The sequence below is a fragment of the Lactuca virosa genome, chromosome 1, assembly GCF_052849685.1.
Source record: "Lactuca virosa cultivar CGN04683 chromosome 1, Lactuca_virosa_CGN04683_v6, whole genome shotgun sequence".
Taxonomy (NCBI): domain Eukaryota; kingdom Viridiplantae; phylum Streptophyta; class Magnoliopsida; order Asterales; family Asteraceae; genus Lactuca; species Lactuca virosa.
Window position 1 is genome coordinate 3,374,437 of NC_136426.1, and position 16,487 is coordinate 3,390,923.

The window sequence follows — 16,487 nt, forward strand, 5'->3', positions numbered from 1 at the left end:
ATATGCCCCAAAACATATAAAGTATCACTCTAACAGCTTAAGAACCTCACAAGGTGGCTAGGGTTTTAAAATGGAGTTGTGGGATAGTGGGGCTGGTGATGAGGGAGGCCTCAAGGGACTTAAGGTCCTTAAATAGGGGCTCAACCCTAAAATTTAGGGTTTAGAGTTTGCATGAGTACGCCCAGCTTACTCAAAGGTGTCCACGATCCTTTTAATGAATTATGGCCAATGTACTCCTAGTGTACGCCCACTGTAATTCAAAAATCTACAAGTTCCACTTCAACTTCAAACAACTATAACTTCTTCGTTTCGACTCTGTTTTCGGTGTTCTTTATATGCACATAAATGCATAGAAGAACCCTAATATCCTATCTAATCTCTTTTGACTTAAAACATACCAAACTAAAATCCTTCGATCACGAAAGAAGTGTGAAGCATCACTTTTACCATTTAACCTTTTGACTTCAAAACACGAACCAAGAGCTTGGATCACCTACCCTATATTATCCACATCCAGTAGGGTCTAAACTTCACTCTTTTGAAATCCAAATGCCTATACTTGATCCATTTAATGCCCATAATCCCGAAATAAGATACTTCTCGAAACAAGATGTTACAAATTCAAATAATCTATATAGTATTAAGTTTAATGATAGGTATATATATATATATATATATATATATATATATATATATATATATATATATAGTTTTATATTACTTTTTTTTTAACTATTGTTGTTAATTAATTTACAAAATCACTTTGAAAAATATTCTATTACTACAAAAAATAGTTTTTGGATATTATTTTAGTTAATTTTACAATTCCATTTAGGTTTCCATTTAACACATTTAAACATTTTGACTGTTTAAAATAAATCTTTGACTGTTTTTTAAGTTTATTTGTAATTTTGATTCAAATATGAAATCTAATACCATTGTATTTAACATAAAAATTCTATTTAATATCATATTAAATTTAAAAAACAAAATATATGTTATATTCATAATTCAAATAATCTACCATATATTATTGATAATTTATTATCAGTATGAAGTTAAATAAGTGATATTAATTTTACAAACATAAAAAATTCATTCGTAATTATAATATATAAGTGAAGGACTCAGGGCCGTTCCAAACAAATTGTAGGTCCAGGACGAAAGGGAAAAATGGGCACTTAAAATACACAAATTTCATCAAAGATTTTATAATAACTCAATAATTGAAAGAAAACTATGTATACTATCTTCTATATATAACATTTTCCATAAAACATTTAGGCCCATTTAAACTATGAGTCCTAGACGGTCGCTCCTATTGTCCACCATCTGAGATCGGTCTGTAAAGACTATTGAGTAGTTTTTATTAATTGATTGAATTGAGTAGTTTTTATTAATCGATTGAAAATTAAAAGGTTGTATGGATCTCAAATAAATATGAGACAAATATATGATATCTTAAGCAATAATTCAGTTGATGATTTTTTATAAAATTTATAAAAGTTATTAATATGCATATGTTTTAGGCCCATCTTGTATTGCATATTGCTCTTGTATATACGGCCTCTCACATTTATGGGAAAATACGGCCTATCACATTCATGGGAATATACGGCCTATCACATAACGCCAACAAGGGAACTGCGACGTGTATTGCAAATGTTGCAAAAATTGTTTTCAAGGACCAAACGTGTTAAAAGTTTAAGATGAAAACTAAATCCTTAATTTTTAAATAACCAGATGAACGATTTTGTAATTCACTTAAAGTAAAAGTAAAGAGAATTTAAAAGCACCTTTCTCAAAACTTAAAGCAAACCCCTAAACACATCCACCTAATATCTTATCGTCTTTACCAACTCCAAAACACCATAAATATATCAACTAAATTTGCCGTGTATTCTTTATTTTAATTAATTATAAAAATAACATAACCTACGACACATTCTCTTAGTTTCCGAAATCGTCATCTTTTGGGTTCGATCATTTGTTTTATTTATAGTTAAAAAAATAGTTGATATTTAGTTCTATAAAGGAAGTGAATAGAGGACAGTGTTTAGAATTGAAAGGGTCTAATGGCGATGGTGGGAGTGAAGTTGCATTTCCGAAAGCACCATGTACGTGTATCTTCGATTGTCACTAGTTTGTTTGAACGCATATTCAAGTTATTTTTATGGGTATAATTAATGTATGTATGTAGGTGATTATGGATAACGGCATTGTTCAACTCACACTAACGAATCCTGGTGGATATGTTACTGGGATAAAGTACAACAACATCGACAATTTGCTTGAAGCCCACAACGATGAATCTGATAGAGGGTAAGCTAGTTAGTGTTGGTTATTTATTATGATTGCTTTCACTATAACAAGCCAGGGTAGTGGGAAACCGACCTATGGTAGCCATATATGGTTTTGGTCTAAATACTTTTTTTGCAATGTTTTATGACCACGTTGCCAGTGACAAAGTTCTGTTACAAATCCTCCACTCTTTTATTTGTTAACACAAATTTGGAAAGCCAACAAGAGTCGTTAAATGCGTCTCTAATCCTTCTTGTTGGCTGATACTTACCCTAAAATTCATATAGATAATCTGTAACTATTTTTTATTTTTAATTAATTGACCCCACGAAGATTATAGTCGCCTTACTCATGCACCCCACTTATGAATATGGCTGGATCGCTACTAATAGGTTTACAACCTCTTAAGTCTTAACCTCTTTTTTTGTCACGACATGTGAATAGTTATTGGGATCTCGTTTGGAGTCCACCTAGAAGTCCCGGAACGACAGGCACTTTTGAAAGGTATCTCTCTCGATCGCCATCTCATGCAAAATTTTCTTTTTATGTTCGTTCGAAAAGTTTCAACCTTTAATACGTAATGATTGCCATAAAACAGGATCATTGGAACAAGTTGTGAGGTTATAGTCGATACAGACGATCAAGTAGAGCTCTCCTTTTCAAGGACATGGGATTCCTCCCAAGAGGGCAAGCACGTCCCGTTGAAGATAGACAAAAGGTGATATATATATATATATATATATATATATATATATATATATATATATATGTGTGTGTGTGTGTGTGTGTGTGTGTGTGTGTGTGTGTGTAATGATAATCAGATTATGACGATGAAAATTCAATAGGTTTGTGTTGCTTCGCGGTTCTTCGGGTTTCTACTCGTATGGAATTTACGAACATTTAGAGGGATGGCCTGGTTTCAATCTTCCGGAAACCAGGATAGTGTTCAAGCTCAGGAAAGACAAGTAAACACCTTTCTTTCTATGTTATCCGATAATTTTTTTTTTTTGTTTTTTTCTTCAAAATTGGGTTTTGTTTTGAAAAGCATTTGTAAAATGGTTACTTTTAAAATACTAGTTTGCAAAATGCGTTGATGGACCCACATAATCATCAACCGTTTTTTCATACTTAAAAAAATGACCCAATGTAAATTCTCTTTTTCAACACGTTTACTTACATTCAACAATATATTGATTTTTATTTTATACATTTTTCTATTACAACATAAACTACAAAAACAAAATAAAATGTCTATAAATATAAAAATGAAATAAAACAACGGTCTAAAATTAAGATAATAATCAATTAAACACTAAATTAAAATTAGTAGATAACTTAACGTTCGGCCCAATTCTTATATGTTAGCCCATGTATTGTATTTTGTGTGTATATATTGTGGGACATGTATATCAAAGCCATTCAATCAAATCTTTTAGAATCCCTCTAATCAAATATTCTCATCTTCTTATCCTACAACCGATCCTAACTCTAGATCGCCACCATGGTCACCGATCCGGTCAACAATTTGATCATATGTGCCCCTTATACTTGATCTCGATGAGTTAAATTACGATGAGTGACAAGAGCTCTTTGAAGAATATTGCATGTGTTTTGGTGTGAATCACCATCTTGAAGAAGCCACTTCTGGTCCCAAGTGGCAAAAACTCAACTCGTTGGTGAAACTTTGGATACATGACACAATCAACAAACAAATCTCTCCTGCAAAGGGTTCTAAAGATAAGAGTTATCACGATAAGAGTTATCACCCATCACATGTGGGAGAGTCTTGAAGATCTTTTTTTGGAAAAAAGAAAAAATAACATGTTATACCATACTCAATATATATGTTTATATGGATGTGCAAATAAATACTAAAAGATAATGAAATCTATGGCTGACATTGTTTTTTGAATATCAAAGATGTTTATAAAGTAGGATCGATTTATGTTGGATGAAAGTCTATCTACATAACAAATTATAGTTTCTTATTGTGTTATGACTTTCATAGGTTTCACTACATGGCGATGTCTGATGACAGACATCGATATATGCCTTTGCCTGATGATCGGTCACCGAATAGAGGTAAATCATTGGCTTATCCAGAGGCAGTTCTTCTTGTTGATCCCTTAGAGCCCGAGTTCAAAGGAGAGGTATGCAATTAAAGGTTTTTCCATCATCATGATTAGTTAATATACAACCTATCGATGGAGACATGCCTTCGGGAGTCTTATATTATGATATAAGTAAACAACCATGAATTCTAAAAATAAAAATATAAACAAACTATTGTAATTTTATTGAATTAGCTCGACATAATTCAATACAAAGTAGAAGGCATACTTGATTTAGAGACTATAAAACACGAAATATGTACATAAAGAGGCTTGTGATTAGTAGTATCCTAAGAAAAAACTCATGTCAAGGATCTGTCTATAGGATACATCTATTAGTTCAAGATTGGATCTTTAATCTGTCAAATTCTCTATGTTCCACTACAACAAAATGAAGCTAATGCAACACCCGTAAAATGTTGCAGTAGACTTTAAAAGTGTTACATTTTGCATGATATAACATTTTACTATGTGTTGTATTAGACAATGTCTCTTTAGGCCTAATACAACACTTCTTTTAGAATATGCAACATTTAAAGTGCTACATTTTTAATAATCACAACACTTGTAAATGTAACATATATTAAACCAAATGCACCACTTTTTACTATAAGTACAACCCTTCTTTGATTTTACTATAAACTTATGGCAACATTTTATGCACATCAAGTGGAACACTTCCATGCATAAATGCAACACTAGTCATTATTTAATATAACAGTTTATCACTATTAAAGTTGATTTTAGTTTATCACTATTAAAGTTGATTTTGCCGATAAAAAATATGTTGCAAAATAACATTAAAGTTTTATACAATATAAAGAACAATAATTTAAGTACTTGTATCTATTATAAGAAGTTAATATGAGACAAAGAAATTCTGCATATAATAAAAAAAAAGTAATTGTAAATTGTATTTTTTACACGCCCCATGTTAAAATAACAAACATTAGATTTATAAAAAACGTAAAAACTATCGACTACAATAATAGAAAATACATAAATCCTTAAATACTAGTACTTTCTTTCACACGATATCGTTGCAAAAATCCACTTGCATCTTTCCGTGCACCAAAAAGATATTTAGACATATTTTAATGTTATAGAAAAATATGTTTAGTATTTTTATGAAATACAGATACACACTTCACAACAATGACAGAAAATGAAAAACCATTGATTTATTTTCATTTTAAACACTTCACATGAATGATAGGAAAAAACACTTCCATAGATTCTACAATGTGTGTCATACTCTTTGCCCATCAAACCACAAAAGTATAAACTAGAGCACTCTTGTATTATAAGGATTGGTAGATCTTAATTTCTTTGTTCAATTTATTCAAAATGGAAATTTTACCAAAATTACAATTAAGTAATAACATAATTAATAACTTGATATAATTAACTTGAATTGTATTACATTTTTCTTTGTCATGTCATCATATCTTTCACAACATATATTTTTTGATTACCCTTTTACGTATGCGCTCAAATGTTTGAGTTTAGTTAGGTTGTTCCATATTTGGGTTCTTATTCATCTATATTCATAATAACAAAACATCAAGAAGAAAATATAATTGCATGGAACGAGATGATAAACACACATCACTAACAAAGCTAGGACATTACCAATTCCTCATGAATCCTAGAGAAAATTTTCGGGTTAGCTTTGAGCCTTACATTCTTTTTGGGAAAACATTGATTCTGCACACAGAACAAAGACAATCAAAACAATAGTTGTTTGAACGATCAAAAAATAACTAACAAGAATAGGGATGATGAAAAATAGAGTAACTGAACAATCAAAAAATAACTTACATATGCAATAACACTCAATCATGGACGATTAAAAAAATATATGTAATTGATGTTACCGACTATTAAAAAAAATATCTAAACAATCATTAAAACAACGAGAAAAATGTTATATAACTGTAGCATACAAAACATGCAAGTAATATCTAAAAAGTACATTTTTATTGCATAATTATGATCATTCTCTTCAACATAACAAAGCATGCAAGTGAATAAAATTTAAAATTGATGCACAAAGAAACAATAAGAAACATAGAAAATTTGAATCACAAATAAGAAATTATGATTCTTTTCGGACATAAGATCATACAAGGAAATGCATACAAACATGAGAAAGAGAAGAGCCACCTTCATTTTCCCGTATTATTTGCTTCTATTCTTTGTAAATTTACGTTCTTATGATTTTGTGGGTGTAGGTAGATGATAAATATCAATATTCATGTGAAACCAGTGATCTAAAGGTTCATGGATGGATATCCATAGATCCATCTGTAGGGTTTTGGCAAATTTCGCCAAGTAATGAGTTTCGTACCGGCGGGCCTTCCAAGCAGGAGCTTACTTCGCACGTTGGCCCGATAAATTTAGCGGTAGGAATAGTTAAACTTTTTGGTACCAACAACATATTCAAAAAGTTTAGCCTAACGAGCGTATTTTCACGAATTCAGATGTTTGTTAGCGCTCATTATGGTGGAAATGATTTAGTAATCAAATTTGACGAAGGGGAAGCATGGAAGAAAGTTTTTGGTCCGGTTTTTATGTATCTCAACTCTACCTCTACGAGTGAGGACCCTATTACGCTCTGGGAAGATGCCAAGAATCAGGTATATTATTAATTTAGAAGCTCTTTTAGTGTGTGTGGGTGTGTACACGTTCATTTCTTAATTTTCTTGCTTTCAACCATCTTGGATCTTGGTCATACAAAAACAACATTTTATTTCCAAAACAAACGATCATTATCACTTTATAATTCATAATTTTCAGATGTTGGATGAAGTAGGAAAATGGCCTTACCGTTTTCCAGCTTCGGAAGATTTCCATCAAACTGAGGAACGAGGCATGATAAGTGGCAAATTAATGGTATATGACAGGTATAATCTTCTTTCCTTTGTATCTACAAGAAAAATCAAAACATAAGAGGCATGAAGACCAATTTATACACCTACTTAGATTCATTAGCAATGAACAAAAGCCCGCAGTTGATGCTTACATCGGGCTAGCTCCTCCAGGAGACCCTGGATCATGGCAATTCGAAAACAAGGTGAGTTTAAAATAGGATATGGAGATTAAAGCTTAGTCGCATGCAATATTTTATCTTAAATTAGCAATCGAAAAACCAATTATGTTTATTTTTATATAGGGATATCAGTTTTGGAGCAAAACAAACAAGGAAGGTCATTTTTTGATTGAAGACATTTTGGCTGGCACATATAATATATATGCGTGGGTCCACGGATTCATTGGTGACTATATAAACGATACCACCATCACCATTACACCAGGTGTGGATGAAATTTGAAAGTGGATTGTTAACGAGTTAAAAGACATTATTTTTCATACAAATCAAAATGAGTCCATTTTTGCTACTTTTAAATTATAAATATACTAAGGATTAAGTCTCATTCGATACGAAAGATATATATTAGGATTAATATAGTGGGTGGATGTGCAGCCGTTCTAAAAAAATATTATTATACAAATTGTCGTTTTAGTATATATCAAATAAATAAATTTGTCTAGCAAAATTCTAATAATTATTTACTTTTAAATATCCAAACTGTTTTATTTCATAGCTTAATATTCATTTCATTAATTTGATCCGATAGTAATAAATAGCTATAATCGATCATTTTTCATAAATGAGTCGAAACCTCCTTCAAAAACATAAATTATTATTATATTAATCGTGCACAGGTTGTGACATTGATGTTGGCAATCTTGTTTTTGAACCGCCGAGAGACGGTCCAACTTTATGGGAGATTGGTGTACCTGACCGCTCTGCAGCTGAATTTTACATTCCTGATCCTGACATTATATATACCAACCAGTTTCTCGCCAACAATCTCAACAGGTCAACCATATTTACAATCTTCATGTATGCATGGCAATTTAATTACAAATTAATTAATAAAATCGATATATATATATATATATATATATATATATATATATATATATATATATATATATATATATATATATATATACTATTTAAGCAGATTTAGACAATACGGATTATGGGAAAGATATTCAATTCTATACCCGGATCACGATTTGGTTTTCACGATCGGTGAAAGCGATTACAACAAAGACTGGTTTTTTGCACATGTAACCAGGTATAATCCATCTCTTTCTGGGCATGGATAGTTGTATAATTGAAATACCGTTCATAATGTGTTTGATGTACCAATATTTTTTCCCTTTATAAGTGAGTAATGTATCAGTTATATTTATAAAAGATGAAAATGCATAAAAAACGATTTAGGAGGTTTTAAGCATTTAAATACATTTTGAAGGACTTCCCGAATCCCGATTGAATTCCTTAACCCATTTACCATGTTTTTAGTTTAGTTTTTTTTAATAATTTACTCATTTGACTTGTTGGAGTGGAAAATAAATAATACGACCAATTAACCTTTTTATAAATAAGTTTGAATACGTAGCTTTGAAGTTAAATTTTTCTGTCTTATATTGGTTTATAGGAAAAAAGAGGAAAATACATATGAAAAAACGACATGGACGATCAAATTCACGCTTAACGAAGTGAACACGAATGGAATTTACAAACTAAGATTGGCTCTAGCATCTGCAAACGTTTCTGATCTGCAGGTATGTTATTAGTATGAAAACAATTATACATTGCTAATGACTAAGAAGTAACACCAAATTATAATTCATAACAGATGTACTATAGTTTTGCATTGATTGGAAAATTGCTTGGTCTACTTTTACATTTAATAGGTCACATTAACAAAATGAGTATATAAAAATCAATATATTTAGATTTCAATATTTTTAGTGATAATAATTTTCATTATAGTTTTAAACTTTATTGAGTCAATCTAGTAACATCTGTTTTTCATATGAAATACCCATTAAATTATTGATTTTCTATTGCATATAAATTAGTTCAATCAAAGATGTGTAATTTCAATGTGTGTGTGTTTGTGACCGGATTTTGAATTTCAGGTTCGTCTTAACGATCCAAACAAGGATTTGCCATTGTTTTCTACTGGAATAATTGGAGGAGACAATTCAATTGCAAGGCATGGAATACATGGGTTGTATTGGTTGTTCAACATAGACATACCAGGAACAAACTTGAACACTACCATAGAGAATGCGATTTATTTGACACAAGAAAATGCAGGAAACCCGTTTTATGGAGTTATGTATGATTACATTCGTTTAGAAGGACCACCTAGCTCCTAAGTTTGTTTTTAGTCATGTATGCAATTAATGTAATTATATGGTCGCATATGCTTTAAACTTGTATATACAAGAACAAACTAGTTATATGGTTATTAAATTTCCTAAATGTTCATAATTTTCAAATGTGATTAGAATATAATAGTGTTACAAATGTGTATAATGTCACTTACATCTATAAAAACACCATAAAAATCATTTTTTTTTGTTATTAAAACTCGTAGTATATTCAATCTCCATGCTAAAACAGTAATCTCGTCGGGATTGTTAAATATATGTTGTATATGTTATTATGTAAAATAGCTTAATCAATAGTTAGTTCCTTAAAATAAGGTTTGACCCCATTATGTTAGGCAAAAGATATGCCTTTGTATTGTGTATATATATTGACGTGAATGTGAATGAAAGTTTTTGAGGAAAATAGTTTTTTATGGTATCAGAGCTACTAGGGTAATCTCCATTTAACTTCTTCCGCAAGTGCCCTAGGCGTCCTCTTTTTTTCTTCTTTTTCTCTGTCTTCTCCTTCACAACTCCATGTCTGATAACAAAAGTTCCTTTCATCCTGCTCTCGCGGTGTCTAACATCCGCAACCATATCTCGATCATTCTTGAAATGGAGAATGTTCAATACTCGACATGGGCAGAGCTCTTCAAAATTACTGCACGTTCTCATAAGGTCCTTCATCATATTATTCCTCCTCCCAATCCGAAGGTCCCGACTACTGCAGAAGAAAAGGAATTATGGTCGACTCTTGATGCAACGGTTCTGTCATGGATTTATGCTACAATCTCTAATGACCTATTGCATACCATAATTGAACCAGATGCTACTGCCATGGAAGCTTGGGATAGGCTACGAGACATATTCCAAGATAACAAGAATTCTCGTGTGGTAACTCTTGAAGCCGAGTTCTCCAACACAAAAATGGAGAACTTTCCTAATGTTTCGTCTTACTGCCAACGTCTGAAGTCGCTTGCTGATCAACTGAAGAACGTGGGCGCACCGGTGTCGGAAAGTCGACTTGTAATTCAATTGGTTTCGGGTCTCACCAAGGCATACAGGGGTGTCAGAACACTGATCAGACAAAGCGATCTACTTGCCCCCTTCTATCAGGCACGCTCTATGCTAACCCTAGAGGAGGCTGGTCTTGCTAAAGAGGCGGCTATGGGGTCTGAATCCGCCATGGTAGCATCTTCACAATCTGACGAACCACTCATGCCCAAATCGAACTCAGATTACACACAAAACAAAGGGAAGCAACTTGGAAATCGCAGATCTGGAAAGAAACCTGGAAGTGGTGGTGGTCGTGTGTCCGGCGGAGATCACGGTGGAAGTCAAGATGGCGGTAGTGGGAGCCGTCGAAGTCCACAGCAGCAACAACAGGGGTTCGCTCCTTGGGGGTATCATCCGTGGGGATGATTTCCTCAATAGGCATCTCCACCTTGCCAATATCCAACACAAGGATGGGCCCGTGGATTACCACCTAACAGACATCAACAAAATGGGCTTCTTGGACCTCGTCCACAGCATCAACAAGCCTTTGTGACTTCACCAAATGACCAAACTACATCGTATGCTCCAACGGATATTGAAGCAGCTATGCACACAATGTCTATTAATCCACCTTATCCGACTTGGTTCATGGACACCGGTGCTACGTCTCACATGACCTCTTCCAACGATAACTTCTCGTCCTATTTTAATTTGAGCAATCATCATAATGGAATTGTTGTAGGAAATGGTCATACTATTCCAATTCGTGGTTATGGTCACACTTCATTACCTACTCCTAATCCCCCTTTATCCTTAAAAAATGTTCTTCATGCTCCCGAAATTATTAAGAATCTTATTTCGGTTCGCAAGTTTACTACAGATAATTGTGTAACGGTTGAATTTGATCCGTTTGGGTTTTATGTGAAGGATTTACAGACAGGGAGACGAATAATGAGATGTGAAAGTCGGGGTGACCTATATCCTCTTACTACTTCCTCAAATAATCAAGCTCAACCTTCAGCTTTTGCCGCCATTTCTTCTTCTCTTTGGCATGATCGTCGAGGTCATACGGGTGCTCAAATATTGGATACTCTTAGGAAAAATAAAAGCATTGATTGTAATCGTATTTCTACTTCTACAATTTGTCGCTCTTGTGCTCTTGGAAAGCATGTTAAGCTACCATTTTTTTCTTCTAATTCGAATACCACTATGCGTTTTGATTTTATTCATAGTGATATTTGGACTTCTCCTACTTTGAGTTCTATCGGGCACAAATATTATGTTTTGTTCTTGGATGATTATTCGAATTTTTTATGGACTTTTCCATTAGCCAAGAAATCGGATGTATTCGACATATTTGTCAGTTTTCAGGCATATATTCTCACCCAATTTGCATGCAGTATTAAAAATTTACAATGTGATAATGGGAGGGCGTTTGATAATGGCCAATTTCGGAATTTTTGTAAAACTCATGGCATGTCGTTACGTTTTTCTTGCCCTTATACCTCTTCTCAAAATGGTAAAGCCGAAAGAAAAATACATTCTATCAATAATGTTATTCGTACTCTTTTAACTCATGCCTCTCTTCCCTCTTCTTTTTGGCATCACGCTTTGCAAATGAGGACTTATCTTATAAATGTTCTTCCAAGCAAGCTTTTGGGTAACGTGTCACCTCTTCAAATATTATATCAACGGGTTCCTTCCTATTCTCACATTCGGATTTTTGGATGTTTGTGTTATCCTTTAATCCCGTCTACTACTATAAATAAATTGCAACCACGATCCACCCCGTGCGTGTTTTTAGGATACCCATCGAATCACCGTGGCTACAAATGTTTTGATTTGTCTACAAATAAAATCATTCTTTGTCGGCATGTTTTATTTGATAAGCATGTTTTTCCTTTTGCAACGGGACACAATGTGTCGCCTTATACATATGATTTTCTAAATGATGACTTTTCTCCATATACAATGCATCATTTTCAAAACCTCACTGATGAAAATCAAAAGTCGTCCCATCTGTATCCTACTTTTTCATCTTCCACTCAAAATATCTCATTTCCTAATACTAGCCCAACTCCTCAATCATATTACCACCTTGCTAATAATGGCCCACAAACTACCCATACACTGATTTCACCTACACCCACTGTTTCTTCTAATGCATCCACATGACAAAGTGCACCAACTCCTAATCTTTGCCTACGCATGGTACTCCAATGGTTACAAGAAGTCAAAGGGGTATTTTTAAACCAAATAAAAAATATAATGCTTCTACAACCACTATTACCCGGTCACCTTTACCCAGTAACCCGATTGCAGCCCTTCGTGACCCGAATTAGAAAATGGCTATGGATGATGAATATAATGCTCTTATTAAAAATAAGACGTGGGAGTTGGTACCACGACCATCGAATGTTAATGTTGTTCGTTCTATGTGGATTTTTACTCATAAAGAAAAATCTAATGGTGTGTTTGAGAGGCATAAATCCCGTCTTGTAGGTGATGGGAAAACTCAGCATGTTGGCATTGATTGTGGAGAAACGTTTAGCCCGGTGGTGAAACCGGCTACGATTCGCACGGTTCTTTCTCTTTCATTATCAAAAGCATGGTCCATTCATCAATTGGATGTCAAAAATGCGTTTCTTCACGGTGAATTACGAGAAACGGTATATATGAATCAACCATTGGGTTATCGGGATCGAAATCATCCGGATTATGTGTGTCTTTTACGTAAGTCGTTATATGGTCTTAAGCAGGCACCCCGTACATGGTATAAGCGATTTGCAGATTATGTTATTTCTCTTGGTTTCACTAATAGCAAGTGTGACAACTCCTTGTTTATTTATCGCAAAGGACCTGACATAGCTTATATCTTATTATATGTGGATGACATTATTCTCACGGATTCGTCTAACGCCCTTCGTTTATCTATAATGGGTTTTCTTAGCTCGGAATTTGCTATGAAAGATCCCGGGCCTTTAAATTACTTTCTTGGTATTTCTGTGTCTCGACATAAGGATGGTATGTTTCTTTCACAACACAAGTATGCCGAGCAAATAATTGAGCGAGCTGGCATGTCCTCTTGCAAGTCTTCCACTACATCTGTTGATACAAAACAGAAAGTTAGTGCTACTTCTGGTACTCGTTTTGAGGATCCTACTCTATATAGGAGTCTTGCCGAGGCACTCCAATATCTTACATTCACTCGTCCTGATATTTCGTATGCGGTTCAACAAGTATGTTTACATATGCATGATCCGAGAGTTGATCATATGCAAGCTCTCAAGCGCATTATCAGGTATATTCAAGGTACTCTTAGTCATGGTCTCCATCTCTATGCTTCTTCAATTTCATCATTGGTTGCTTATACTGATGCTGATTGGGGTGGTTGTCCGGATACACGACGTTCTACGTCCGGTTATTGTGTTTTTTTGGGAGATAATTTGGTCTCATGGTCATCTAAACGACAACCTACTCTCTCTCGATCAAGTGCCGAAGCCGAGTATCGGGGCGTTGCAAATGTCGTATCTGAATCATGTTGGTTACGGAACTTGTTGTTAGAGCATTGTCCAATTAAAAAGGCTACACTTGTTTATTGTGACAATGTGAGTGCAATTTATTTGTCGGAAAATCCGGTGCAACATCAACGCACCAAGCATATTGAGATGGATATTCATTTTGTACAGGAAAAAGTTGCTCGTTGTCAAGTTCGTGTTCTCCATGTACCTTCCCGCTATCAGATCGCGGATATTTTTACGAAGGGTCTTCCGCGTGTTCTTTTTGACGATTTTCGAGACAGTCTCAGTATCCGAGAACCTCCAGCTTCGACTACGGGGGTGTGTTAAATATATGTTGTATATGTTATTATGGAAAATAGCTTAGTCAATAGTTAGTTCCTTAAAATAAGGTTTGACCCCATTATGTTAGGCAAAAGATATGCCTATGTATTGTGTATATATATTGACGTGAATGTGAATGAAAGTTTTTGAGGAAAATACTTTTTTAGGGATAAGCTTATTCATTTTACAAGTGAATCGTCAATGGGAGGAATGCATTTGAAAATAATTTTTCTAGCCGAGGCCACTGTGTAACTTCCACTCAGATCCAATTCCCAACTCCATCTATCCATTTGATCTGACATCAAAAAGACTTTGTATTAATGCAATAAGATTCATCATTTGGTCTATTTCACCCCAGGCTGTCTACAGAGAAATAAATTTCACATCCTAGTTAAGGCCCTATCACGAACTGTGGCCTATTGATTATGATCAAGAAGATAAATTCTAGAAGACTGACTTTTAATGGGAGTATCACCAATCCAAATGTTGTTCTGAAATAAAGTATCTCTACCATCCCCAATTTTCTTGGAACATAAGATATGTATATTAATACATTTATCATTCAGTTTCTTAGCCGATCTCAAAATATCAGCCGAAGGTAACCCCATGTAACCAATTTAAATATTAGAGTTCCATTGGCCATCATATCTAAATACTCTTGATTAATTGAACACAATAAGCATCCCCACTATTCATGATCTATGCATCCATTTAAATAGGAGAGCTTGATTAAAATCATATACACCTCCCATACCTAATCCTCCTTTATTAATCAGAAAAATCATTAGTAGGGTAAACATTGCATAACGAATAGCAATTGGCTCCCCAAAATATACACATCCCACTCCTAATCCAAAACTATAACCATAAATTTTAGTGACTTCTCCAAAATATCACATACAACATAACATAATAAACAACTATGAGTTATCTGCAACCTTGGGACAATCGACAGTCCTGAGGACTATGAGAAATCTTTTGGGCTCACAGCAGCCCTATAGGTTATCAGCAATCGTAAGGACTATCAGTAGCCCGGTCTTATCAGCAATCCAATAAATACACACAACAACAATCAACAAATAAGACTCAGCTAGTCTAGCATGCACCCTACTATGACATAGGTCATATAGTGAGAATACTCACCTCGCAAATAGCATACAAACACAACAGCTCTCTGATAGTGAAGGCTGGTACTAAGAATCTCCTAATCATCAATATAGAAGTACCCTCTCAGTCTATACCCTAAAACCCTCAAGTTGACCAAAAGTCAACTTAGTTAAAAAGTAAATGGTCAAAGTCAGCCCCAGTTGTCATCCATGTCGTGGCCACCAATAGGCCACATTGTCATAACTACAAGACAAAATAGCCGTGGTGACACCAGCCACCACGTCATGGCAAGCAGACTCCCACGTCGTGGAAACTGGTCTCCCTCAACTTAATGGATTAAGCTCTTAACCCTTAACCCCATGTAACATCCCGATTCCCAGGTATGATATTTTTATAAATTTTAGAATTTTCATTGAGCAACTCGACGAGTTGGAGGCCCCAAATCGTCGAGTAGAGAAGAGTTTTGGCCGCAAGGGTTTTACGACCAACTCGACGAGTCAGAGAGACAACTCGGTGAGTTGGCGCTGTGAGAGGAAACCCTAATCCTCCGGGGTTAGGTCCTATTTAAAGGACCTTAAGCCCTTATTTCTGCCTCACCAGCCACCTTACTCCCCTGTGTGAAACCCTAATCGTCTATATTGAGCTAAGAGAGAAAGAGAGCTAATCTTTGGGCATTTTAGTGCACTATTTGAAGAAAAGAGAAGAGTATCAAAGAAATGAACGAGAAGGGACTGTTGGATCTGGTGTTATTTCATTTATAACTTCTGTTGAAGGTAAAAAGTCTCCACCTTGTTCACTATTTCGATTAGATCTCACTTTTATGGAGCTTTAGGGCTTTTTCCATCTTTCCTTGAGGCTTTGAGTGTGTTGAGCTTACCAAGAGATTGAG

At 34.3% G+C, this 16,487-nt stretch overlaps 2 protein-coding genes across 3 annotated transcripts; both read left to right on the plus strand.

Moving 5' to 3' along the window:
* Nucleotides 1-1,929: 1,929 nt before the first annotated feature.
* Nucleotides 1,930-9,765, plus strand: LOC145131780 (uncharacterized). Of its 2 annotated transcripts, none has more exons than XM_079066436.1 (15): nucleotides 1,930-2,117; nucleotides 2,201-2,322; nucleotides 2,746-2,805; nucleotides 2,900-3,019; nucleotides 3,147-3,266; nucleotides 4,310-4,451; nucleotides 6,647-6,817; nucleotides 6,896-7,051; nucleotides 7,212-7,318; nucleotides 7,398-7,488; nucleotides 7,588-7,729; nucleotides 8,142-8,322; nucleotides 8,447-8,563; nucleotides 8,930-9,056; nucleotides 9,417-9,765. In XM_079066436.1, exons 1-15 carry the CDS (start codon nucleotides 2,076-2,078, stop codon nucleotides 9,657-9,659), a joined length of 1,941 nt encoding a protein of 646 aa, XP_078922562.1. In that variant the 5' UTR covers nucleotides 1,930-2,075; the 3' UTR covers nucleotides 9,660-9,765. The 2 variants fall into 2 exon arrangements, with proteins under 2 accessions (XP_078922562.1, XP_078922565.1); XM_079066439.1 differs by having other exon boundaries at nucleotides 8,142-8,298.
* Nucleotides 9,766-10,268: 503 nt separating this feature from the next.
* LOC145169394 (uncharacterized) lies at nucleotides 10,269-11,075 on the plus strand. Its single transcript, XM_079087960.1, has one exon. It carries the CDS (start codon nucleotides 10,269-10,271, stop codon nucleotides 11,073-11,075), a length of 807 nt encoding a protein of 268 aa, XP_078944086.1.
* Nucleotides 11,076-16,487: the final 5,412 nt, after the last annotated feature.